The sequence below is a fragment of the Lissotriton vulgaris genome, chromosome 3_1 (assembly GCF_964263255.1).
Source record: "Lissotriton vulgaris chromosome 3_1, aLisVul1.2, whole genome shotgun sequence".
Taxonomy (NCBI): Eukaryota; Metazoa; Chordata; class Amphibia; order Caudata; family Salamandridae; genus Lissotriton; species Lissotriton vulgaris.
In genome coordinates, this window is record NC_141689.1 from 1,021,618,421 (window position 1) to 1,021,645,537 (window position 27,117).

The 27,117-nt window shown below is 43.2% G+C and overlaps 1 protein-coding gene across 4 annotated transcripts in view; it reads right to left on the bottom strand.

Moving 5' to 3' along the window:
* Positions 1–27,117, bottom strand: part of PSIP1 (PC4 and SRSF1 interacting protein 1) — a 560,846-nt gene that overhangs the window by 419,366 nt on the left and 114,363 nt on the right. The window contains exons 1-2 of one of the 4 annotated variants that reach the window (XM_086961410.1): positions 12,319–12,434; positions 12,002–12,143 (exon numbers count right to left, since the gene is read on the bottom strand). Coding sequence is in view for 1 of the 4 variants with exons in the window: in XM_086961408.1 (XP_086817534.1) it covers positions 12,002–12,143 (142 nt within the window). In the remaining 3 variants the exon portion in view is untranslated. Of the gene's footprint in view, positions 1–11,606; positions 11,809–12,001; positions 12,144–12,170; positions 12,237–12,318; positions 12,435–27,117 lie in introns of those variants that run through there. The other 3 variants (XM_086961408.1, XM_086961411.1, XM_086961409.1) reach the window with 3 other exon arrangements.

Genomic DNA, 27,117 nt, shown 5'->3' on the forward strand with positions numbered 1-27,117 from the left:
CACCGATCCACCTTCCTTTGTATCCTCTCCGAATATGTATTTCGTTTGTGGCACGAAGGCTTACACCTGGCTCCCCAAGGGCTGGGGGGGCACTTGTTTCATCTCCTTCATCCTTCCTCCGACTTATGTGGCTCCAGCGAATCATCATAGACAAAAACGAGCCAAGGACATTGAACAAGCCGACTCGACAGGAGCACAGTTCCTCGATGCAATGAAGGGACTCGTTCCACTCTGGGGCCCGATGGCAAACAGCCGTGCCATCCGACATCTGACCCAGGCAGTTGAGACAACAATGAACATCACAGCTGGGATCCTTGCTAATAACACCGCCGAGCTTCAAGCGGTCCGCTTGGTGGCCCTCCAGAACCGCCTTGTCCTAGATGTGGTTCTTGCAGACCGTGGTGGAGCATGCCGCATCATTGGGTCTAGCTGCTGTACATACATACCGGACAACTCACCCTCAGTGTACAAAGCCATCGAACATCTTCACAGACTCTCTTCAGAAGTCCACCAGGAACAAGAAGAATGGTCGCTTGGTGGTTGGTTCTGGAACACCGTTAAGAACTGGGGCTGGAGACTGTTCACCATTATCCTGATTCCTGTAGTTGTAATATGCGGTCTATGCTTAGGAATTCAATGTCTGCCACCTCTGTGTTCATTATGTGCAAATTGTATTTGCCCTAAGACTGTGGACTTTGGAAACGAATGCATGAGAGCATTATATGATGCCGAGGTTAGGAATTTGATGAAAAGCGACATTGAGTAGGCAAGTTGGCTAGATATGTTGAAAAGGGAGGACTGTTAAAAGTTAGGCTGCAAACGTCAACATTATCGGCGCCATCTTGCTCTTTTTCGAGCCCATTCGTGCGCGTAAGCGGCAGCCATTTTAAGCACCATGGCCTCCCTGCCCTCGCTGATAGCCAGCGCGTCTCTCTCTCTCTCCTAACCTCGCAGGCATCCCTCGCACGCTGACAACCCCCCTCCCGCTCCCATATGCCTCAGGTCATAAACCCCCCCTTCAGCGCAGCTCTACCTCGGAATCCCCTCCTGCTCCCAGCGCGACACCTCCCTTCATCCCTTTCATGGTCCCAAGTCCTTTGATACAAACCCCTTTTCCTGTGTGTGCCCGTTTGTCTCCCTTGTTCCCAGGCCGCCACCTGGCCCTGCGGATACTGCTTATCACACCCCCGTACAGTAGGAAGCTTCCCCCTATCAAAGGACCCTCGAGTCAATCGAACACCCTTCACCCCATGAGATCCGATCAACTCCACACATTCCGTGAATCGGCGGAATGTCCAGCTGCGCGATAATCATCACCTGTTGTGACCAGGGTGGGGATTTCAACTGTAAACGTGTGGGAACGGGCTTGAAGCGGGGATTCCTAGGATGCCTTTCCGAACATCAAAGTATTGACAAATATGTGTTTCATGTAATAAAGCAATAAACCTGTGTATAAGAGGCCAGGCCTCAGAGATGCGGTTAGAGCACCTCGTGACGATACTTGCTGTCCGAATTGATGTGTTCTCCTCCGGAGAGAATAAACCCTAGTTTCCTGCCTTTCAGTCTCCAGCGCCTGCTTCTTCATTAATTAATATTTTGTGGGTAATAGAGGCGACACCGCCAGGCAACACAAAAGGGTCTTTGGTCACTGGTTGTCACATACCCTTTTACAATCTGAGACACAAAATCAGCCCTACACTTTCCCAGACAACATTTTGGCTGCTCTTCAGAGCTTTCTGGACACCGCCATGTCTTTTTGCTCACATTAGAGACGATGCAATCTGTTGGAACTGTAAAGGCGGTGACCTAGAACATCTCCTACTCCTATGCGTGAGCTTGGTACCCTTTTGGGATAAAGTCTTCAAGTTTCTCACTAATGTTTTCTCATTCTCCCCGCCCCAGACAAATATCCTCCCTAGTCTTTGGTTTCCTCAAAGCTGTGTCCCTTACTGACTTTGATAGGGCCTTACTAGACCTAATCGTCATGGCTGCAGAAAAAGTAGTTCTCAATAACTGGAAAGACACCCGTAAAGCCTCCTTTGCCTGCTGGTTAAATTGGGTAATTAACCTAAGAGGAGCTGACAATTTATCACTACAAAACTCACCATGGCGTCCCCCTCAGAGACGAATGTGGGCCACTCTTGACAACTATTTCAGCGCTCACAAACCACCATGAACCTCTCAAACTACACTTTCGATTCCGGCCACCTTAGCTTCATCTTAGCATTGCTCGAGCTCTCTACGACATCTAGCAGGTTAACCTTACTGCCTCGACAGCAACTACAATCCCCTGGGGGCCAAGACACTGATACGAAAAAAGAAAAAAAAAAAAAGAAGAAGAAGAGGGAATAACTAAGTAAAGGAACCTTTTCAGAACAAGCATGCACAATGCAATAGGACTCGCATTTACGCATGACCTATTGCATTTCAAATGGGAGTGCGGGTGGGAAGGGGCGAGAAGGTACGAACAACTGGAGTGGGGGGGGGGGGGCAGGGGAAGAAAATAGTGGTCATGAAACACGAAGTAAAGGGGCCAGTAGCCATGGAAGGATACAAATGACGACATGGCTGTCTTAAGGAGGGACTAGCGGCCTATAAACCAACCAATCAGAAGGCAGTATTTCTAAAGGACAAACACACAAGCAAGTGAAAAAGTGGGCGGGTTTCCCTCACATAGTCGGCTACCACAGATCAACCCCAGAGTAGCACGTGCACGATGGCGCAGGGCTCGACCTTAAAAAGTGGCACTGAAGGTTACCTAAGCAAAGAAGACTGAGCAAGGAAACATTTGAAAGCCAACATGGTAGCCAGGTAACCCTGGACTATAGAAACGGTCAGCCCCCACTAAACAAGATAGTAGAAAATGCAAGACTTCAGAAAGGTAATTTAAAGATTCAAAGGGATCGAAGTCTTTTGACACACGTCACCGAACAAACTTGATCCAGCGACCCACATAAATGGATTTTGTAAAGGGTTTTCTGACATAGTGATGTTCGCAACTTCAGCAGAGTGGGTAAAGGATTCGGATCCTGCTCGATCTCCAAGCATGCATCCTCTTCGGACTGGGGTGGAGGATCTGACCAAAGTGCTGCATGAGCAGGTACACTTTGTGTGGAAGAGGTAGAAGTGTGCCAACAGATCAGCATCCCAGATCCTATTTATCAAACTGGGCAAAATGGATCAGGTGTGCTTGATCCTCCTGCACCCTCCACAGAATGTGTGGGAGAAGAATAAGTGGAAACAAGTATAGCAAGCACTGAAATGAGCTGAACTTGAAGGCATCCTACAGGAATAGAGGACACTTTCTGTTCTGGGAAATGCCGAAGAGGTCTATAGATGAGGTTACCTCATTCATTTTGGGTTGTCGTTTCCACTCGTGGTCTTTCAGTTAGAAGTCACTGAAAGTCTCCATTCATGCAGAAACACACAGTCATGAGTCACTAGTAGGTAAATGCTCCTTCGCTACGCAGATGGCACAGGTGAATCTACTAGCAGTTCACCTGATGATATAATGGACAGTGTCATCTGACAGGATGAGAATGGAACTACAGGATATTCAAGGCCAGGCAGCTAGACAGTAGATCTAGCACGTTCATGTGCAGCCGCTAATCTTATGAGGCTCAAAAACCCACCACCAACACGATCTACAAATGAGAAGACCTACAAGGTAGCATCTATGATTACAGTAGCCAATGCATGTGAAAGACTCAAATGAAAACTCACTTAGGAGTTGGAGGGGGTTCCACAAAACAGTGCAGAACGGGATGGACCAACTGGAAAATCTGCACCTGATTGGAGAGCGGCCCACCCACACTCCAGAAGATTGAGGTATAAGGGTGGGGGAAAGGAGACAGGAGTCAGCGGCCCACCCACACTCCAGAAGAGGTATAAGGGTGGGGGAATGGAGACAGGAGTCAGAGGTAGCAGGTTCGTCAGATGGAGAAAACAATGTATTTCCAGTTGCTAGAGACCTTGAGATCCATCACTGCTGAAAAAGGAGTGGAACAACTGCATTTGAAATTGATGAGTTGGCTTAACCGGCATAGAGGGTTGTCCCTACCAGGGTTGCCAAGCACCGTAATAGCCTCAGAACAAACTGCCTTGCAGTTGAAGCCAAGTACATAGATTGCAACCGAGCCGTGCTATTCTTATAGCAGTCTAGAAATTAGTCAGTCTTTTCACAAGAAAAAAAAAGGGGGGGATTTTTTTTTTAAATTAAAAAAAAAATTGCTTGCATTGTATTGTATTGTATTTATTTTTGTATAGCGCATATGTCACCGTTCGGTCTCAGAGCGCTTGCTGAGTCTTAAAGTTTGAGAGAACAGGGGCTGTAGACAGATTAAAATAGCCAGGTTTTAAGATTCTTGCAGAATGTTTTGTGGTTAAGGTCAGTTCTAATAGCCAATGGTAAGGAATTCCAGGTGGTGGGGCCTATTTTGGAGAAGCTTCTGTCCCCATTTCTGACAGTCGTAACCTTTGGGATTTTCAAAAGATGTTTATTTGAAGAGCGTAGAGTCCTTCCCGGGCAGTATCCCTGGAGTTCTCTCTTAAAGTTCTTTGGTCCCTGTCCGTTTATGGACTTGTGCACTAGGCAGATCTTAAATTTGACGCGCTTTCTTATAGGGAACCAATGGAGAGTCCTGAGGCACGGAGCTGAAGGGGTGCGGGAGGGAGGTCAAGGACCAGCCTTGCGGCAGAGTTTTGCAGGGTCTGAAGTTTAGTTAAAAGACCTTTGTTCACATCAGCCAATAGTGTGTTTCAATAATCAAGGCGACTGATTATGAGGCCCTGGATGGGGGGTTGCCGGGAAGCGAGTGGAATCCACTTGAAGATTTTTCTTAGGCTTCTCATTTGCCCGATGCTGGTGTGAACCACTTTGTTTATGTGTTGGTACAGGGTCATTAAAAAGCATGTCCATCTGAGAGGCCTGAACATCTCCTGACAAGTCAGTTGGACACATCAAGTCATGCTGGCGTAAAACATGGCTCGGCTTCTGGACCGGGCCACAGAGCTCAAGCCACACATGCAGATCAGTCTTACGGCATCACAGACCAATCGAGAAAAAGTCTTCCTTGTGTGTTCAGGTATGCTTACAACGGTCAGATTATCCAATTCCAAAATGGCATGACCTCGGTGTCCTAGGAGGCACATGGCATTCACTGCTCAGTGTGAACCAAAACCATTCTTGCCGATGACCTCCAGTCATCGGAGTTCAGTTTGGGGGCTGAAGCAGGAACAAACAATCTCTGGCGACTGGTATGAGGACAATAATTTCAGATCACCAAGAGATGGTCTAGGGCACCTACCAGTCTGTATGAAGAGTGCTGGAGTCAAGAAGGTCTTCTCTTGCACGCAGGCAAGACAGGTTCCTGTACAGCCTCCTTAGAAAGAAGCAAACGTACTGCTACATAAGAACTATTTTGCAAGAGATCCATCAAAATATTAAGACTTCTGCTCCTCAGTCAGCAAAGCCAGACACAAAGTTTTTTCAGGTTCGGGCAACACACTATTAAAGAAAAATATACTTCCTCCGTCAAGGATCCGGAGATAAAGGGATGCCTTGACCTAGAGAGGTATCTAGGTCATCGGCAATTTGTAAGTCAGCATAATTGACAGCATCACAGTAAGGAGGAGGAAGCAGACTGTCAGTCTGAGTACTACCATCCTCTCTGTGCACACAATCCTCATTAAGCACTGTTATGGCATCTCAGTCAGGGTGAACAACTCCTCGCTCCAGGCAAATTTATGGGCCCCACGAAAAGACTGCTCCTAAGAGCAAGTTCAGACCTCTTTTGTGACACACAGATAACTTCAGCTGATTTACAGGAAGGCGCGTGTAGCGACTCAGTTTGGCCAGGAGGTGTGCTCCTGGGACAAAGTTGGGGATGAAGACAGACAGAAGCAATGTCTATTAGGCGCCGAGAACAGAACCTGTGGAGGGACCTGAGCAGTCAAGCCCAAAAGAGGGGACCCGATGCTGAGAGAGTCCCAGAGAGAATTGGATCCTAAAGATGTCCAGCCTCGCTTTCAGAATGCCTTGGCCTGCGCGAGGTATGCAGATGCAAACTATTGCAGCTTCAGGGAACTAGGAAGATTCCAGTGTTTTGGAATGGCAGTTTCCTCAAGGAAAAGGATTTCTCCTCCCTACAGAGTTTTAGGTCTCGCCTGTCGATGCGCATGCGCATCGAGCAAGGCGAGAGTATTGCGAGTTATCCACTCTTTATCCACACTGCAAGGAATCGTGGCGATTCCTTGCAGTGCCCGTGACTTTTAGGGTCAATGCGCAAGCGCATTAAGCTTATGCGCATGGACCTTAAAAGTCACGGGCGCATGCATGTCCGTCTTTGTTTACCCGCTCCGCCCCCTCCCGCCGTGTCGCCTTGCCTACTCTCTTCCACAGCCTCCCCCAGCTCCGCCCCCTCACTACTTGATTGCACGGCCGCTAGGCCGTGCCTCCCCTACTCTCCTCCCCCCTCCTCCTCTCCTCCCCTGCCTGCCTGCCGTGTCGCACCTCTCCCCTCTCCGCCCCCTCCCCCGTTCCGCCCCCTCCCCTGCCCGCCGTCTCGCATTTCCCCTGTCGCACTTCTCCTCCCCCCTCCCCTCTCTTCCCTCCGTCTTGTTTTCATTACTCTTGGAAACCCTGCACCAAGGTGATCACTGCTGGTAATTTAAATAGCCTTTCCACTGAAGTAATCTCGTGATATGTTCGCTATTAAGACACCACTAATATTAGTAGCTCGGAGGCGATTCTCATTGAGCAAGCTGGGGCAGGGTTGATCTCAGAATAATTTGGGGGTGGTCCCTCTATCTCCCTGACGCGTTCACTCCTGCCAACATTTGGAGCCTTCAGAAACAGGCTGAACAATGTGTGGCCATAGACTTTCACATACATCTCAGCAAAGGGGAGCGGGGCTGCACACACCGCCCAGTGCTTAATCCCCCCCTTGAAACAGTGACTTGAAAAGGAATGAGCCGATCCCACGAGACGCCCACGGGCCGCATGGCGCAGCGTGTGACTCACGGCAGACTGTGCGAAGGAAGACACGCTGTACCCCAAGCAGATGCTGATGCATATCTCACCACGCGCACCGCTCCTGACAAGCATGTGCAGCCACAAACAGAGACGCACACAGTATTTCCTGATGTGCTTCGGGGGCTTGTAAATATATTTCTGTTCTCTACAGTGTCTGGTTAATAAGCGTTCAGCCACGGGACTAGAGTGATCTTCCCGAGATCCGGACAACAGCCCGAGTCACTTGAACTCTGGTAAATTGCATCCATAAATAGCAATTTAGTATCTTCATGACCTCAGAAGCCCGGTCGGAGCAGCTGACGAGGAGGGATCCGGTCAAAGGGGGCAGAGCGGGGATGAAAGGCTGAGCACTCCACAAGGCATGGTTTTATAAACCCCGCCCCTAACCACCCCCCTTATACCATAACGTAAACCACTGCATGCCCGACGACTGCTACCTCCGACAGCATCACCATTCACCAACAAGCTCCCCGCTCTGCCCCACTCCATTCAATAACACCAGCCGAGCTCTGAGTGTCAGAACCGGACACAGGGGCCCGCAGGAGGCTGAGAGCTTCTCTTCAAGCACAATCCCAGCGCCCACTTGAGCCTTCGTTAAACACATGACGCTTTACAGGATCCGTTTCTGTGAGGCTTCTTTCCCGGATAGATCTCAGCCAGTGGCAGATAACTGAACATTGATGGACCTCTGGACTTTAGTTTCTCGAGGGAGCTCATAAGAGGAGAGCAGGAGTCTGTCTGCAGGCAGGGCTTAATTTGTGCCGGGGGTTTCTGCTGCTCTGCCCCTGCACTGGGTCGGGGCTATACATTTCTTCACCTGCGGTCGGAATTCCTGATAACTGTTCAAAATGAATATAACTAGGTAAGAGAACGCTGGTATGTGTTAACATGCAGGCTCACCTTGGTTCAGGCATGGTGAATGAGTATTGCTTATTATTACATTATTAGTGGTGTCTTCTTGACATGACTCGGCCAATCACTGCCGTGCTCTCTAATGCAGTCATCACTGCGCCTGCTTGGGGCAGCGTGTGAGATTCCCGGTAGATATCCGCAGCAGAGGGCTGACTGCTGAACTGGGCCAGGCAGGCTGTGAAGGCACAGGCCCAGGACAGACTTGGCAGGGTGGGCACTTGAGGAATAAATGAAAGCACAGACTTGACGTTCGCCTTGCTGACTAGCCCAGTACACAGTACTGGACATAAAACTGCCCTCGATGTGTTGTGCTCGTAACCAACTCCACCTAATAGCCGCAATTGTGTATTTACTCACTTGTATTTTGGCTTTCATATTTGAGTGATAATGGACAATATACGCACTCATTATTACATTTACTTCTTTGGGTGTCCGTGTAATAACGAAGATAAGGTCCCAGGCATTCTGTTCATGTTCCCTTCTGGAACATTCCCAGATGGTATTTGTAGAGCCTTCCAGCAGGATACTCGGTCCGGGTGTTTTTCAGAATGTCGCCTCCTTCACTCACTGGTCTTCCGCGTCAGTCACAAGCAAGGATGGAGTGGTACACCCCCTAATAATTATTTCGTTGGGCTTGGTCTGGCAGTGCCAGTCGGATTCAATGTCTGCTTAGCATTGAGCAGACCTGTGGCTGCCCCTGCGTGCACTCCAGTTGCTGTTCTGCAGCATTACGGAGACCAATGCTGTACAGCAGGAGGTGACAGATGAATAATTGCCGGCCGACTCCTGGATGTATTCTTTAAAAGTCCAGCTTCCTGGGGACCTTCTGTGGCCCGTCATCACCCCAAGGCTCTGCCTAGAGCTGTAGTGAAGGGACCATTGTTGGCACTTTTGCCGTTATCAAATAAGTGGTACAAAAGGGAGTGGTGAGGGACGGTGCATCTGAATCAATCAGACACTCACACCCTCACCCCCCCACCCTCACCCCCTCACCCTCCACCCTCACTCACCCTCAACCTCACACCCTCAACCCTTCACCCTCAACCTCTCACTCACACTCACTCACCCTCAACACCTCAGCCTCACCCTCAACCCCTCACACTCACTCACCCTCACTCACCCTCAACTCCTCACCCTCAACTCCTCACCCTCAACTCCTCACCCTCAACTCCTCACCCTCAACTCCTCACCCTCAACTCCTCACCCTCAACTCCTCACCCTCACCCACACTCACCCTCCCTCAACCCCTCACCCTCAACCCTCAAACCTTCACCCTCAACCCCTCACTCACCCTCACTCTCACTCACCCTCACTCAGCCTCAACTACTCTCACTCACCCTCAACCCCTCACCCTCACTCACCCTCACCCTCACCTTCACTCACCCTCACTCACCCTCACTCACCCTCAACCCCTCACCCTCACTCACCCTCACCCTCACCTTCACTCACCCTCAACCCCTCACCCTCACTCACCCTCAACGCCTCACCCTCAATCACCCTCAACCCCTCACCCACCTTCACTCACCCTCACCCTCACTCACCCTCACCCTCACCCACCCTCAACCCCTCATCCTCACTCACCCTCAACCCCTCACCCTCACTCACCCTCAACCCCTCACCCTCACTCACCCTCACTCACCCTCAACCCCTCACCCTCAACCCCTCACCCTCAACCCCTCACCCTCAACCCCTCACCCACACTCACCTTCAACCCCTCACCCTCACTCACCCCCACTCACCCTCAACCCCTCAACCCCTCACCCTCCCTCACCCTCATTCACCCTCAACCCCTCACCCACCCTCACCCTCACTCACCCTCAACCCCTCACCCTCAATCCCTCACCCACACTCACCCACACTCACCCTCACTCACCCTCACTCACCCTCACACTCACCCACCCTCACCCACCCTCACCCTCATGCTAAAGATTTACAAAAAAAACCATTAACAATTCTAAAAGCACTAACTCTAATGCTTCGAGACCTATTGCATTTCTAATGCTTGTTTCTTTTTGTGGGAAGATCTGTTTGGAGATCATTCCCTCACAGATGACCTGCCTGTAATTAAAAGGCTACTCCTTGGCAAGTCCCTTCAGAACTAGAACAAAAATAACCTGGCCCGCTGCTTGCAGATGGCCTTCTGGTGCACTGGGGAACAAATTGCAGGTAGCGTCACTAATGGTCAAATCTAACATGTGACATGCAGATATCATGCGGATATAATAAAGAAATCCACTTGTGCTTGAACCCTTCAGAGTGGACATCTGATCTAGTGATTCTCGAAGCTTAAGGAAATTGTCAGTGAAGTACTGAGAGAGGTTCAGTTCACGTCAACGAGACACGGACGACCAGGGAGTAATATTGGCACTATTAAATGCTATCCAGACCAGTCTCATGTTTCAGGGGAAAAATCAACAAGTCTCCTGGGAAAAAAGGAATTTCCCTGAGATAGATCAATCAGTGAGTTAAAAAAAAGTAATTGGAAGGGGAATGGATGGCACAGCCAGTGTGTTTGGGTTTGAACTATTTAATTGAACATACCAACTGGCGCCAAAACGGGAGCCACAAATTTGCTCAACAAAACATAAGATGCTGTTGATTATTCTTGAAAAGGGGACGGCATGGTTATACTGCAGCACACAGGATGTTTTATCATTTCTAGGTGCACACTTATACAGCTCAGTAATTAATACTGAGAGCACACACACCATGGGTCTGGGGAGAAAAAAATAAATATATATGTACACATATATACACACACACATACATGCAAACATTATATATATATATATATATATATATATATATATATATATATATACACACACACAAAAAAACAATAAAACGCGAAAAAAATCCGTCTGCAATACGTGATATGTCGCAGAACTACAGAAGCATACTTCTATATAATAAACATTACTATGTAAACCCATTGAAACAAGTATTTGCCAGCTTAATAGTACAAAAAGTCACCAAATATCACGCAAATACCACAGCTGCACGTCCAGTTGGTAACGCGGTTCCCAACCTGCCAACCCTGTTTTGAACTGGAGGAGAAAGCGAAAGCAACTCTAGATTGCACGTGCCTCCTTGCATTGGAAAAAGAACATAAGTTTCTGGATTGAGGGAAGAAAAACATCCGGCCTTTTTACCCAAAAAAACAAAAACATTTTGAAGGTAAGAAAAAAACAGCTCGGGATCGTGTCCAGTTGTCTAAATAATTCATCACCAAAGAAAATAACAAAATGAAACACTAATAAAGCGTATGGCTACAAACAGCCTTTACTGCGCGAAATGAAAAGCCTGGTTCCTGGCGACGACCTATGACCCAAACCTCGAGTTGACTGCGCGGCGACCAATCAATACTAAACAGGTAATAAAATTAATTCATCCAACACGTTCGTTTTGTCGTACCTTCTCCACAACAAAAATCCTAATACTGACATCGTCCCGAATGACCACCACCATGGGTCATAATGCATTCCTATGCTAAATGATGTGTATTTACAAGTATCGATTGTATGTACATTGCAATTTTTGATTTGTATGTTATATAACCCTGAAACGTCCAATAAAAACTTTTGAAATAAAAATCCTAATACTGTTTCACATTCTACGATAAGCAACCTTATTTGCGCGCTGCACTTAAAGCCTCACTTACCAGTGTCCATGGCAACCCCCTCCACCAATGCAATATTAATATGGCTTTAAAAATTCACCCCCTCGGGAACTCTGCCAAGAACAGCAGCCAACGGTTGATCCAGGAGTGAATGAACGAAACGGCAACCCTGGAATCCGGTTCTCGGCTGTCAGACCGGAAGGGGACAAACCTCGCAGCTCCAAGCCCTCCCCCTCCCTTCACCATGTTTTCTGTAGTGTGTGAAACAAAGAAGCCAAGCAGTCAGTGTAGGACTGAACTCGGCTCCGAGCAAACCGTCGCTCCTTGCGATCCATGTCAGCTTTAGCATTCAGCAGTTGAAATGCAGAAAATAACGTTGCAATCTGAAAAAACATGTTTGCATGCATCCGTTGTAAAAAAAATATATATATACATACCTTATGCGGGCTGGAGAATTTCACTTTTGGGTTGTTATCTATTTCCCACAGACCTTCGTTGAAACCCTTTCTTTTATTGGGTTTAGCATATCTCTCTTTATTTGGCAAATATGGAAATATATCATTCGGGCCCAAATATGCTCTGGAAAATAAGAAAAAGAAATCTTACCTAATCGGGGAGATGCAGAAACCAAAAGCAAGTATTCAAGCAGCATTTACAGTTACACGGCACGAGAGGTCTTCGTGCGCAACAGAAGCTCCTCCTTAAATAGTCCGTCAGTATTTCACTACTATGCACTTTGCTAGATTTTGCTTACCGTTCTCCAGAAATTTCTGCCAGCACACGATACAAACTTTAAACTATAAAGTGAGGTCTGAATATTAGACACATTTAATGTGAGACCCAATTTAGATTATGGGCTAGGGCTGTGGTGCCACGGAATGGGCGGGGCAAGGGCAGCGTCGTGCTGGCTGTGCTGCAGGTGTAAAAGGACCATCCAAGTCTTGTGGTGGTGTCCCCGACTGTCCTTGCATTACCATTCCTAAACAAGCACTGGCAAAGTCATCGGTCTGGCCTTCGCAATCTAGTACGACGCTTATTTTTGTTGTTGTTGTAAGCACAAGCAAAAAAATAAATAAACAAGACACAACCACCAAAAATGGCAGCCATATATTTGCAATAAAAAATAGATTACAAAAATAATTACCATTGCATATAATTTTAATAGGTATGCAAGGGTGGTTCCTTGCAGGCTGCTGTACACAACGCACAGGGAAGCGAATGTGAACTAAAGAATGGGGAGTGTACCATCCCATGACCCAAAAGGAATGATTTGATTTGATTTTGAGTAAAGACACATTACAGTACTACACAGGAGGACCACCATCTTGCACTCACATGCACAAAGACCCAAAGATCCACCACTACTTAGAGTGAAGCAACACAAGTCAATGACACTATAAGGAACCGAACAGACCTTTAACAGATTTTTGATGGTATATGCTAGGAGGAACGCAGGGCAGGGCAGGCAGGGCAAAAGCCTATAGCCTCAATGATAATTGTGCACTCACCATCACTAGTACCCGCATTGCCTGGGAGATGGGGTCTTAGTCACGCTCACTCAGGTTGGAGGTTTGATTGCTAAACAGCACAGATAAAATGCTAAGCACTTCCTGTAGTCTCTCAAATTCAAATTCTGTGGGGCGAGCCAGAAAAAAAAACATACAGAATGGACCAGTATAATTTTTCTAATCCATACAATCAGTGGTGCCCAAACCTTTTCGACTCATGGCTCCTTTGACCTACTGCCCGTGGCTCCTTATTATGTTACTTTTTTGGAAGGTGGTGAATGCAAGCCTGGCCTCAAAGTCCTTCCATTTATTTCCCTGAAAATAACTGGATGATGCGTATCAAGGTATTATAATCATAGATGTAAACCTATCCTATCCACGCGGAGCCCGATGCAGTGTCAACAACTGATTGGAGGGACACAGGGTTGTCGGAGAAGTGAACTGTTACTGCATTGTGATATAGTGCTCTTTGAAGAGGTGTGTCTTTAGCTCGTTCCTGAGCAGGATTTGTGAAGGCCTGATAGATACAGGAATGCTAGAAATTATTTCGGTGTAGGGTGTTGAGGGTTTAGGAAGTAGTGGCGCCTAGCAGCTTCTGCATGGGAATTCCAATTAGTACGGTGCAAAAAGGTAGGGGAGACACCCTAAGACCCCTAGATGTGTGAAAGAAAGAATCTTGCACAATACTGTAAACCAAAGTCCCTTGCACACGTTATAATACTCTATGAAAGTTCATCAAGTGATTCTAGTACGATTGTCAATAAACTCCAATGGATCAGTTTCTTGTCTTTTATTTAAGTAAACACCAAGAGCATCCAGCCAACCCATGTTTTGACAATGGGAAATATCCCCCGACTTCTTCAGGGCTGGGAATCATACAATAATTCTTGTATGCACACATTGTACCACATTGTGGAGAGTAATATGGGAGGAATACGCGCCTCTCAACAATTTAAAGTGAAGATAAATCACCTTTAGTGTGGAAACCCTAGACATGTTATGGAACCAATTGAGACCATTAGCTTGCTTATTTTGAACGAGTTTGAAAGAAGCAGTAATATCTCAATATGCTAAAGTGATGTGTTTGGTGCCTCTCATCAACTGTGTCAACCCTATAACGTGTAACAAATGAAGTCACATAATTAAAAATGAATATGATACCGGGGAGATGTAAATTCTATACATGGTGTGTGTGCGTGTATATATGTATATATGTATGTATATATGTTAAAACAATACAACGAGCAATTAATAGGTCTCTAACAATATCTAGAGAAGAGGCTTTAACTGCTAAGGAGAAATCCAAAGAGGGGTTATCCAAAGAAACAGTGATTACACCCAGAGTTATCACAACTTTTAGTAAACAACATAAGGAGATTCGGCAAATCTTCTATAAAAACTGGAACTTAATAACAGGGGATCCTGTTATTGGTGAGTTCGTAGTGAAAAAACCAAACATCACGTTCAGAAAGTCTGTATCTATGTCTGATAGACTAGTGAGCAATTTTTTAGAAAAACTTATTTCAGATACCTGGGGGGCCCTCGGAGGTGGTTTTAAAAAATGTGCTGTATGCAAAGCCTGCAAAAATGGGTGTAGTAAAACTCAATATACAGTGCCTTTTAACAGCAAACCTGTACTAATTAAAAAACGCATGTCATGCAGAACTGATTTTGCAGTCTATGTGCTGCAGTGCCCGTGTGAGTTACGATATGTAGGCAGCACTCGCTTGCCGGTACACAAACGGGTACTGCAGCACATTAGCGCAATAGTCTGTAAAGACCAATCTTATCCCGTAGCTCATCACTTTGAAAGTGCACACAAAAGTGATCCAACTGGCCTCTTATATTTTGCAATTGACTGTGTTATGCCTCTGAAAAGAGGAGGTGACAGGGATGCAAAACTCCGTCTGTTGGAAACCAGATATATAATCGAACTTGACAGTAAGGCCCCACGGGGCCTAAATGCAAGTGAAGATTTGTATACATGCTTATAGGTATCTTGAATAAGAAATAATATGGTCTATCAGAGAATGAAAATTCGGAGATATCAGATTTCAAGTGATAATCCAACTGTGATTTCCATATACTAATTGATGTGTCTGAAATTGTGGGACTTACAACCGTTTTACATCTAGGTTGGTGCGTTCAAAATGCTGCATTGAGTAGAAGTAATAACTTACAATCATACATTATGAATTAACTTCCTCCCACTCCATGAAATTTGAAAATGAGTAAAAATCTGTTTTCAAAAAAACATATAACAAAAAGAAAGAAAAATAATTGAATTACACTGTTTTATAATCTGCACAATATGCACTTAGGTCTTTCTTTTTTCTGGGGTCACGATGAAATATGGTACTTTAGCTAATATGAATTAAGATATTTGAAGTTGTTTTATACGGCTTGAATGTACTCGTTTTTGAAATTTGAAATGGTGTTTTCTAACTTTATATTTACATTTCCTCTATACAAACTTCTGTTTATAAGATTGGCTTATGAAATACACAAGAAATAAGTTTCGGTAATAATCTATACTAAAATTGCTTTAGTTTGCACAATATAAATGCTGCTAGAATGAAAGTTAAAAGAGGATTATTTAATTAGGCACTGTGTCTTTTATTGTAAATAAGATGTATGTATCGTGAATTTTAGATATTTATGAGGTATTATATATATTTCTCCTCAAAACTTGAATTTTAGATATATGTGCAAGAAACTATTTTTCTACTGTATATAGAAGGTTAAATGGATTGTATATATACTCTTTTGTATGATTAGAAATGGAAAAAATAGGGCACTGCGCCCTTTATTTAAAAAGAAAACACCAAAGTTTTACCATGTACAAAATGAGAGACATTAATGAGTTAATGTGGGCGGAAAGTTTTCACCAGGTTCCGCCTCTGTGGAGTTCACGAAAGCAATAAGTACCCTCTTTTATTTCCAGTAACGTATCATGTGATCAAGCTTTTGGCTAGAGGCGAAACGCGTCATGCAGAACTGCTTGGGTGTTAAACGTTTGATGGAATAAAACAGTTTTTGCTCAGAGCTGGGTCTGACTTGTTCGTTCTGAGTCCAGATGGAGTAGCAGAACTGGGATGCGGCAGCGTCGAGCGATATAAGTGATATATATATATATATTACCTACTGGCGGTTGCCAGTAGGTAGTTATAGTTAGGATCTACTTTCCATAGGAAATCCGCAACATTCTATTTGGAATAACTTTGGCGCCGGTGGACGAATCTTCGCGAATTTCTCAAAGTTTGTGGCCCGCTCCTTCCCTGAAAATGTGGGGGGGATTCGTCAAGCGGGGGCCGAGATAAAAGGGGGGTCCCAAAACATGTTTTCTCAATGTTAATTTCCATAGGGCGGTCAAACTCACTTTTAGCCCGAACGGCTGAATGGATTTCCACCAAACTTGGCAAAATTGTAGGGACTGGTACCCCGATGTGCCTTTGCTATGTCTCAAGATATTTGCTCCAGTGGTTTTTACGAAAATTAACTTTGAAAAAATATATATTGGGCTATATATAGGTTAGAGCCCAAATGTAGCCCAATGTAGCCCAAAGATGGCCACCAGAGACAAAAAAAACAAATGTAGCCCAAATATCAGCCAGATGTAGCCCAACTATAGCCCAATGACAGAATGTCCCAGCGTGTTCTAAAGAACAACTAGAGCGCTAACAGTCTTATTTATGACAAAAGTATGGCACACCTGAAGTCATCTTGATTGGAATAAAGCAACACTTAAAACATTTAATTTGCAAAGGAACAAAATGAGGGGGTTCATTTTGCCATAGAAATTATGATTAGTGCTGTGGAAAGAAAAATTAGGGCACATTTTGAGTGACTTCTCAAATCCTCTGATATTTCATTAAAAACATTCTGATATGCAGTCTCCCAAGATGGCCACCAGGGACAAAACAGCCCAAATGTAGCCCAAATATCAGCCAGATGAAGCCCAACTATAGCCCAATGACAGAATGTCCCAAAGTGTTCTAAAGAACAACTAGAACGCTAACAGTCTTACTTATGACAAAAGTATGGCACACCTGAAGTCATCTTGATTGGAATAAAGTGGTAACACTTAATACATTTAATTTGAAAAGGAACAAAATGAGGGGTTTCATTTTGCCATACAATTTTTTTTTTATATATATATATATATATATTGAGTTGCTCAGGTTGAAACAAATTTGTAGCACTGATCTTGATTTACAGGCCTGCACAAATGAAGCCCTAGACAGATTCAGATGTAGGGGATACAAAGAATCAGTCTTAAAAACTGCCATCCAGAAAACCAATGCTAGAACCCGTGAGTCTCTGTTTACTAACAGTGAATCAATTGCATCAACTGATTCAAGGGAGGAACAAACTCCCAGGCTTATCACCGGGTATAGCAAACAGGCCAGACAGATTAAATCCATCATAAAACAGCGCTGGCCTGTTTTAAAAACAGATTTGGTTCTGGCCCCCAGGCTTCTAGACAACCCTGTGGTTACTTATCGGAGGGGACCCTCCTTTAAAACCCAGATCAGTCACGAATTCCCTGAGCTAGCAAAACAAGATGATTGGTTGAAATCCCGGCCGGGATTCAAGCGTTGCTCAACTTGCAGAGCTTGTAAATTTGGAAAAAACACTTCCCAATACTTGACACCGTTCAGTCCTATTGCCAAAAACATCAAGGGCACATTTAATTGCAAAACTGATTTTGCTGTCTACATTCTGACATGCACCTGTGGCCTCAGATATGTGGGCAGCACTAAGCTACAGGTGCATGCCAGAATACTCCAGCATTTACGTGCCATCGTTAATAACGATGGCACTTATCCTGTTGCCAGACATTTCAAGGCAAGACATAACAACAACCTACAATGCTTGGAATATTATGTCATTGCCTCGGTCCCTAAATCTAGACGGGGTGGCGATAGGGAAAAAATGCTCAGAAGACTTGAGTCACAATTTATTATTGAGTTAGACAGCAGATTCCCCAATGGATTGAACACAACGGAAGACTTACATGTTTTTTTATAACCAATCCCTGTTCAATGATTTATTTTGGGCCATTATCTGCTTTCTCTGCCTTTACCCTGTTAATTTCATTATGAATTTTATTACACATACTGTATATCATCCCTTTTTTTAGTATCACATGCACAATTGATTTTTTTCACTGGTTCAATGGATTCACATTACTTTTCCCATTTAAGTTTTGGGACACAGACATTAAGATAGATTTTCTAGTTTGTTTCCTCCTTTTGAATCACGTATAGAGTAAATTTTTTTGGAAGGTGGTCGATATCTGTTGCTTTATCTAAATATATATAAAGGAATGGATTGTAAATCATTACGTTCCATATTGTCGTTACATGTCTATTGCATTCATGCAGTTAATTGAGAGATTGCAAAAGAGTAAAACATAGATTATATTTTTATATGGTCATATGCCTAGCATCAGGTTTCATGAATTGAGAAGCTTAGATGATTTTAATATGAAATTATTTATAAATATTTATATTTATTTATATGCTATGCTTGCACAGAATATTTTGCATTATTTGCACAATTGCATGTGCACTTTATCTACGCGCATTGCACTTTTTCATGACAAATGACCACCAGTAACACTGTGTCTTTTTTTGCAATCTACTATATAAGCGCATTTATGCGGATATCATGTGCCATTTTCAATGCACACTGACAATAATTGTCTGATATAAAATTTACAAAATATGTAACATGGCAACTCACAATGGAATTTAACACAAATTTGGGCAACAAAATGTAAATATTGTAATTATACCTCCCGCTATTCGATTTATATATATCAAATTGTGATTTAGAAAACAGACTATCTATGTTAGCTATATGTAGTGTGTCCTCAGTTTTCAGTTTCTAATCACATGGTGTTGCAAAAAGAAAAAAATCACTAATTAAATTCGTGCAATGTACCCTTTAAAGGGGATGTTCTTTCATTTGCCTGACGATCTGTGACCAAGGGCGGACGCCCGAAACGCGTCAGATTTGGTGAACTTGCCTTTTTAAATAAACTTGCCGAAAGAAGACTGGGACTTGCGTGGTTTTTCCTCGTTGCTGCCTGCCTGGTGGTTCTGTGGTGAAAGACCTCTGTTTGCGCATATATATATGTATATATATATATATATATATATATATATTACCTACTGGCGGTCGCCAGTAGGTAGTTATAGTTAGGATTTTTTTCAATGTTAAATCTCAAAATTCTATTTGGAATAACTTTTGCGCCGGTTGACGAATCTGCCTGAAAATTTCCTGAAAATGGCCTCGCGGCGGTCCGGTCCTTCCCTGAAAGTTTGGGGGGGATTTGTCAAGCGGGGGCCGAGATAAAAGGGGGGTCCCAAAACGCGTTTTCCCCATGTTAATTTCCATAGGGCGGTCGATTTCACTTTTAGCCCGAACGGCTGAATGGATTTCCACCAAACTTGGCAAAATTGTAGGGACTGGTAGCCCGATGTGCCTTTGCTATGTCTCAAGATATGTGCTCCAGTGGATTTTGAGTAATTTAGGTTCAAAAAAATATATATATCTATAGCAGCGCACCGGTGCGCGCACCGGGGAGCGCTCCAGGCGCGCCACGCGAGGTGCGCATGGAAAGCTGATTGGCTCTCGGGTGTCTGTAAACATTCGAAACAGTCCAGAGCGGTCGCCATCTTGTGTCTCGGTAAAATCGAGACATAAGAGGTGGCTAAAACAAAGTGGGAACTGACCATAAGGCGTCAGGGATAGACCCCTTTGACCCCCTAGGTTTGATGTGGGGGCTATAAAAGGGCCCCGCGGGGCATTTAAAATATTTTTTTTTTTTTCGTTTTGCGCGGGGGAAGCGCACGGTGCGCGCACCGGGGAGCGGCCCTGGGAGCGCACTATGATGAAAAAAGGTGACAGAGTGTTTAAAAAATGAAGTTTTGATTTAGAAATTGGAGGTAGTTCTAAAAAGAACTTTTTTTTTTCTTCTTTTTGTTGTTTTATATTTTTTTTGTGTTTTTTGAACTTTTTGTACTTTTTTTGGCTTTTCAAAACAGTTTTATATATTTTTTTGTATTTTTTTGGGGGAGAAACAAAAAAAGGGAATTGAAACTGGCTCAACTGGAGCAAAAAAACAAAAAACCCAAAAAATTACTTCTTTTTGGGGCACTTGTGATTATCACCTGCAAGGACGATGAGTTTCACACTTTGTTCCCCATAGGAGATAAGTTTGCCACAAGCTTTGCAAGTAATTTTAAAATCAGCAAACCTCGGCTGAATGCAAGGCATCACCTCAGATGTTTCTGGTTGCGAGGAAGTGGGTTGGTTTCTTTGGGAGCGGGTCCTTGATGAATGGGGGAGGTTACTGGCCAGTTCCCGGAACTCTGCACGAGAGTAGTTGTTTGGATGCTTTCTTGTCATGTGCCGAATCATGGTATAGTTACCAAAAGAATATTTCTTATTTGGGTTGCCCCGTGAAAGTTCATCATTGCAGATGAGGCAAGTGACTTTTGGCGCATTCACCTTTTTTTTCCCCTCTGGAATTGAAAAAAACTCCCAAATGAAGTGTGGTTTGGGTTTATAAGGTGTGTTTTCTTCAGGCAGCCATCTTCTTCTCCCCTCCTCCTGTTCCTCTTCCTCTTCCTCCTCCTGTTCTTGACCACCAACATAATTTGGAGCTGGTCCTCTTGGTGGTTGTGGTGGTGGTGGTGGGGCAGATGCACCAGCTGATGCTACTAATGAAGCCATTTTATAGTACAAAATATTACTCAAAGAGCAAAAAAGTAGACAGAGCAACAAACAGGTCTTCCTCAGTCAAAGGACAAAGTCAGAATAAGGAAAAAAGGTGGGGTCTTTCATCATTTAGAAAAAAAACTGTCCTGAACCAATGAGAAGTGTTATTTTCAGGTCACAAGACCAGGGGCTTCATCATTATGAAACCAAAACTGTTATGAACCAATGAAAAGTGTTATTTTCTGCTCACATGACCCGACGCGCTTACGCTACGCGCCCGGGGCGCGCCCGGGGGCGCGCCCCGGGTCGCGCAGCGTAAGCGCGTCGGAAGTTTACGTTGTGCGATCGTATTCGCTCGAGTACTTCCGGGTGCGCTTACGCCGTGCGTATCACGCGGTCGCGGCTACGCGATACGTCACGATCATGTTTTCGTTTGCGATATTGGCGCTCACGGGACGCTCCCCGGAGCGCGCCCCGGGGCGCTTTGTAAAAATACGCTTTTCAGGGCGCTCCCCGGGGCGCGCTCCGGGAGCGCTCCCCAAAATAATTTTTTAAAAAAAAATTGGGAAAATTGTAGGGACAGGTAGCTCTATTCTGAAGTGGTTTGTAAAAAACATTAACTTTAGAAAAATATGTATTGTGCTACATTGGGCTTAATATATGTTAGAGTCAAAATGTAGCCCAAATGTAGCCCAAAGTAGCCCAATGTAGCCCAAAGATGGCCACCAGAGATCAAAAATTGAAAATGTAGCCCAAAATTCAACTAGATGTAGCCCAACTGTAGCCCAATGACAGAATGTACCAGAGTGTTCTAAAGAACAACTAGAGTGCTAACAGTCTTATTTATAAAGTGAAACTTATAGTTAGGAATTAGCATTAAAAAAACCTTTGAAATTCACTGAAAAAACCATAGGTTTCACACCAGTTATAGTTAGGAATTAGCATTTAAAAAACCTATTAAATTCACTGAAAAAACCATAGGTTTCACACCAGTTATAGTTAGCTGGAAATTTTACTGATATAAAACCATTGAAATTCCCACGTTATAGTTAGTCGGACTCACTATAACTTGCGCGTGCAATGCACTGCTGATGACATCACATATTACATCACTCATGACATGGTCAGTGACATCACTCATGACATCACTGATGACACCATCCAGTGAATATGTGTCTTTCTGAAAAATAAATATTAGTGAGTTATGTTTAAAAATTTAAATATATATATTAGTGTTTCACTTTGTGTATAAGTGGCTACATGTGTTGGTAAGTAGCTACATGCGTATGTATATGGGTTATTAGATATTTTTATTAGTATCAGTATGACTGTCTATATGGTTTAGTGGGGGTATTACTTAGCACATAGATGCATGAGTGACTGACTCTTTGTTTGTATGTGTTTTGAAGACAGCATATGTACAGGACTGTATGGGTGGATGAGTGTCTATATGTGTTTGTTAGTGAGTGAATGACTGTCTCACTAGTGTCTTTATCAGTACCTACATATGTTTTAATCTAGTATATATGAATATTGATGTATATAAGTGAGTATATGTGAGAGTAAGAGATTGTAAGAGTTCCTGTTTAAATAAGTATGTGTTTCTATAAGTGATTGTTTAAGAGAATAAATATGTGTAATTTTAAATAGAAGTAAGGTGGAAGTGTGTGTATAACTCTATATTCAAATAAATGGATGTTCAATAGTTTATTTGCACGTGTGAATATGTGTGTGAGTAACTTTCGGATGAATGTCGGTGTGTAACAGGATGTATAGGTGTATCACTTCATATGATGAGTGAGTATATGTATGAGTGACTATATAGAACTGTTGGTGAAAGAGTGGATGTGTATATACATAGTGGAATTACTGAATTGCTTGTTGTAACTGATATAGGTATCTCCATTTTTTTAAAAATTTCAGTTTCTATTTTTGAATATGTGTCTCAAGGGTTACATTATAGTGAAAGGAGGTTTGTCACTATGTCACAAGGATGGTGTCATGAGTGATGTCACTGACCATGTCATGAGTGATGTAATATGTGATGTCATCAGCAGTGCATTGCACGCGCAAGTTATAGTGAGTCCGACTAACTATAACGTGGGAATTTCAATGGTTTTATATCAGTAAAATTTCCAGCTAACTATAACTGGTGTGAAACCTATGGTTTTTTCAGTGAATATATATATATATATATATATATATATATATATATATATATATATATATATATTCACTGAAAAAAACATAGGTTTCACACCAGTTATAGTTAGGAATTAGCATTTAAAAAACCTATTAAATTCACTGAAAAAACCATAGGTTTCACACCAGTTATAGTTAGGTGGAAATTTTACTTGCATAAAACCATTGAAATTCCCACGTTATAGTTAGTTGGACTCACTATAACTTGCGCGTGCAAAGCACTGCTGATGGCATCACATATTACATCACTCATGACATGGTCAGTGACATCACGCATGACATCACTGATGACATCTCAAATGACATCACTGATGACATCTAGTGAATGTGCATCTTTCTGAAAAATAAATATTTTTTATATATGTATATCTAAAGGTTGATGGAAGAATAAATGGGTAAATAAATGTCTAAGTGGATTTTTTTGTGTAAAATTGATTGGTTAACTGACTTATTAAATGTATCTTAGTGAATACATATATTAGCGAGTAATGTTTAAATATTTAAATATCTGTATCTGTGTCTCACTTTGTGTATAAGTGGCTGCATGGGTTGGTGAGTAGCTACATGTGTGAGTATATGGGTTATTAGTTGTTTTTTTGAGTATCAGTATCAGTGTCTGTATGGTTCGGTGGGGGATATTACTTTGAGCACAGATGCATGAATGAGTGACTCACTATTTGTATGTATTTCGAAGAAAGCATGTGTGCAAGACTGTATGGGTGGATGATTGTGTGTATGGGTGGGTTAGTGAGTATGTGTTTTTATAATTGATTGTTTAAGAGAGTAAATATGTTTCCGTTTCTGTAGAAGTATGTGTAAGTGGTGTGCATATAGCAGTATAATCAAGTAAATGGTTTTTTGATAGTTTATTTGCATGTGTGAATTTGTGTGTGAGTAACTATATGGATGAGTATTAGTGTGTAACAGGATGTATAGGTATATGAGTACATATGATGAGTAAGTACATGCATGAGTGACTATATAGAACTGTTGGTGAATGAGTGGATGTGTATGTAGATGTTGGAATTACCTAATAAGTTGTTGTAATTGGTATTGTTTTCTCCTTTTTTAAGAAAATGTTAGTTTCTATTTTTGAATGTGTGTGTCAAAGGTTATTTTTTGCTGATAGGAGGTCTGCCACTTTGTCACAAGGATGTTGTCATCAGTGATGTCATTTGAGATGTCATCAGTGATGTCATGAGTGATGTCACTGACCATGTCATGAGTGATGTAATATGTGACGTCATCAGCAGTGCATTGCACGCGCAAGTTATAGTGAGTCCCACTAACTATAGCGTGGGAATTTCAATGGTTTTATGCAAGTAAAATTTCCACCTAATTATAACTGGTGTGAAATCTATGGTTTTTTCAGTGAATAAATATATATATATATATATATATATTTCCTACTGGCGGTCGTCAGTAGGTAGTTATAGTTAGGATTATTTTCAATAGGGAAATCGCAACATTCTATTGGGAATAACTTTGGCGCCGGTTGAGGAATCTGCCTGAAAATTTCCTCAAATTTGCCTCGCGGCGCTCCGGTCCTTGCCTGAAAGTTTGGGGGGGATTCGTCAAGCGGGGGCCGAGAAAAAAGGGGGGTCCCAAAACGTGTTTTCCCCATGTTAATTTCCATAGGGCGGTCGACCTCACTTTTAGCCCGACGGCTGAATGGATTTCCATGAAACTTGGCAAAATTGTAGGGACTGGTAGCCCGATGTGCCTTTGCTATGTCTCAAGATATGTGCTCCAGTGGATTTTGAGTAATTTATGTTCAAAAAATATATATATATCTATCAGCGTGCACCGGGGCGCGAACTCGCGCGCTACGCGAGTTCGCGTGCGGAAAGCTGATTGGCTCTCGGGTGTCTGTAAACATTCGAAACAGTCCGGAGCGGCTGCCATCTTGTGTCTCGGTAGGATCGAGACACAAGAGGTGGCAAAAACAAAGAGGGAAATGACCAAAAGGGGGCAGGATAGACCCCCCTGACCCCCTAGGTTTGATGTGGGGGCCATAAAAGGGCCCAGAGGGACAACATTTTTTTTTTTTTCGATTTGCCCGGGGGGAGCGTTCGGGACACGCACCGGGGAGCGGACCGGGGAGCGTACCATGGGGAAAAAAGAATGACAGAGTTTTAAAAAAATGTAGCCTTTTTTTATAAATTGGAGGTAGTTCTAAAAAGAACTGTTTTTTTTCTTCTTTTTGTTGTTTTATATTTTTTTCTGTTTTTTGGAACATTTTATACTTTTCTTGGCTTTTATGAACAGTTTTATATTTTTTTTGTATTTTTTATGGGACAAACAAAAAACAGGGAATTGTAAACAGCTCAACTGGAGCAAAAAAAACCTGGAACAATTAAGGCTTCTTTCGGCACCGGTGGTTGTCTCCAGCAAGGTTTATAAGTTTGATGCTCTGCTCCCCATAAGAAATGGTAGTCCCACAAAATATACAAGTAATCTTGTATTCTCAAAACTGGCGTTGGATGCATGGGACCATCTCTCTAGTTTCAGGACCCGATGGAGTGGGTTGTTTAGAGGTGCTCGGAGAAGATTGGGGAGGGTTTCTGGTCAGTTCTCTGACCTCTGCTGCAGAATAGTTATTGGGGTGCTTTCGTTGCATGTGGCGTAGCATTGTGTGATTCCCAAATGAATATAAAGTTCAGCGCCACAGATGAGACAGGTCACCTTTGCAGCATTAACTTTTTTGAAACCCCTTGGGATTTTAAAAAACTCCCATATAAAGTGCTCCTTAGGTTTATATGGGGGATTGTCTTCATGCAGGAACTGCCTTCTCTCCTCCTCCTCCTCTTCTTCTTCACCACCAATGTGATGTTGTGGTGGTCCTTGTGGTGGTGGTGGTGGTGGTGCAGATGCTCCAGCTGCTGCTGCTACTGTAGCCATTTCTCTATCAATAGAAGCAGGTCTTCCACACTCAAAGAATAAAGTGAGAATGAGGAAAAAAGGTGGGGGCTTTCATCATTTGGTAAACAAAACTGTTCTGAACCAATGAAAAGTGTTATTTTAAGGTCACATGAGCAGGGCTTTCATCATTTGGAAACCAAAACTGTTCTGAACCAATGAAAAGTGTTATTTTCAGGTCACATGACCCGACGCGCTTACGCTACACGCCCCGGTGCGCGCCCAGCGGCGCTTACGTAGCACGTTCGTATGCGCATGGATGCTTCCGGGTGCGCTTACGCCGTGCGTATCACGCGGACGCGGCTACGCGATGATGTTTTCATTCGCAGCAATAGCTCTAACGGGACGCTCACCGGAACGCGCCCTGGGGCGCGCCGCAAGACTGCGCTTACCGGTTCGCTCACCGGGACGCGCGCCGGGAGCGCTCCAGGGCAAAAAAAAAAATGAAGAATATACATATAAAAAATAGTATTACATAAGTATACAATATAGGATTCATTAAAAAAATATATTACATAGCTATAGAAATTTGCTATTAAAAAAAACCTATGAAATTCACTGAAAAATCATAGGTTTCACATCAGTTATAGTTAGGAATTAGCATTTAAAAAACCTATGAAATTCACTGAAAAAAACATAAGTTTCACAACAGTTATAGTTTGGAATTAGCATTTAAAAAACCTTTGAAATTCACTGAAAAAAACACAGGTTTCACACCAGTTATAGGAATTAGCATTTAAAAAACCTATAAAATTCACTGAAAAAACCATAGGTTTCACACCAGTTATAGTTAGCTAGAAATTTTACTGACATAAAACCATTGAAATTCCCACGTTATAGTTAGTTGGACTCACTATAACTTGCGCGCCTGCAATGCACTGCTGATGACGTCACATATTACATCACTCATGACATGGTCAGTGACATCACTCATTCCTAACTATAACTGGTGTGAAACCTATGTTTTTTCCAGTGAATATATATATATATATATATATATATATATATATATATATATATATATAGCCGTTCAAGCTGTTTATAAATTCAAACATATACTACCTGTACTTTGTGTGTGTGTTTAATCGAGGGATCTATACCAAAGAATTGCGCCATGGTAAGGAGAAACTATAATTTCAAAAACAAGGAGGATCTATGGTGCTTCAAGGTGTCATATATTAGTATAATGCCCT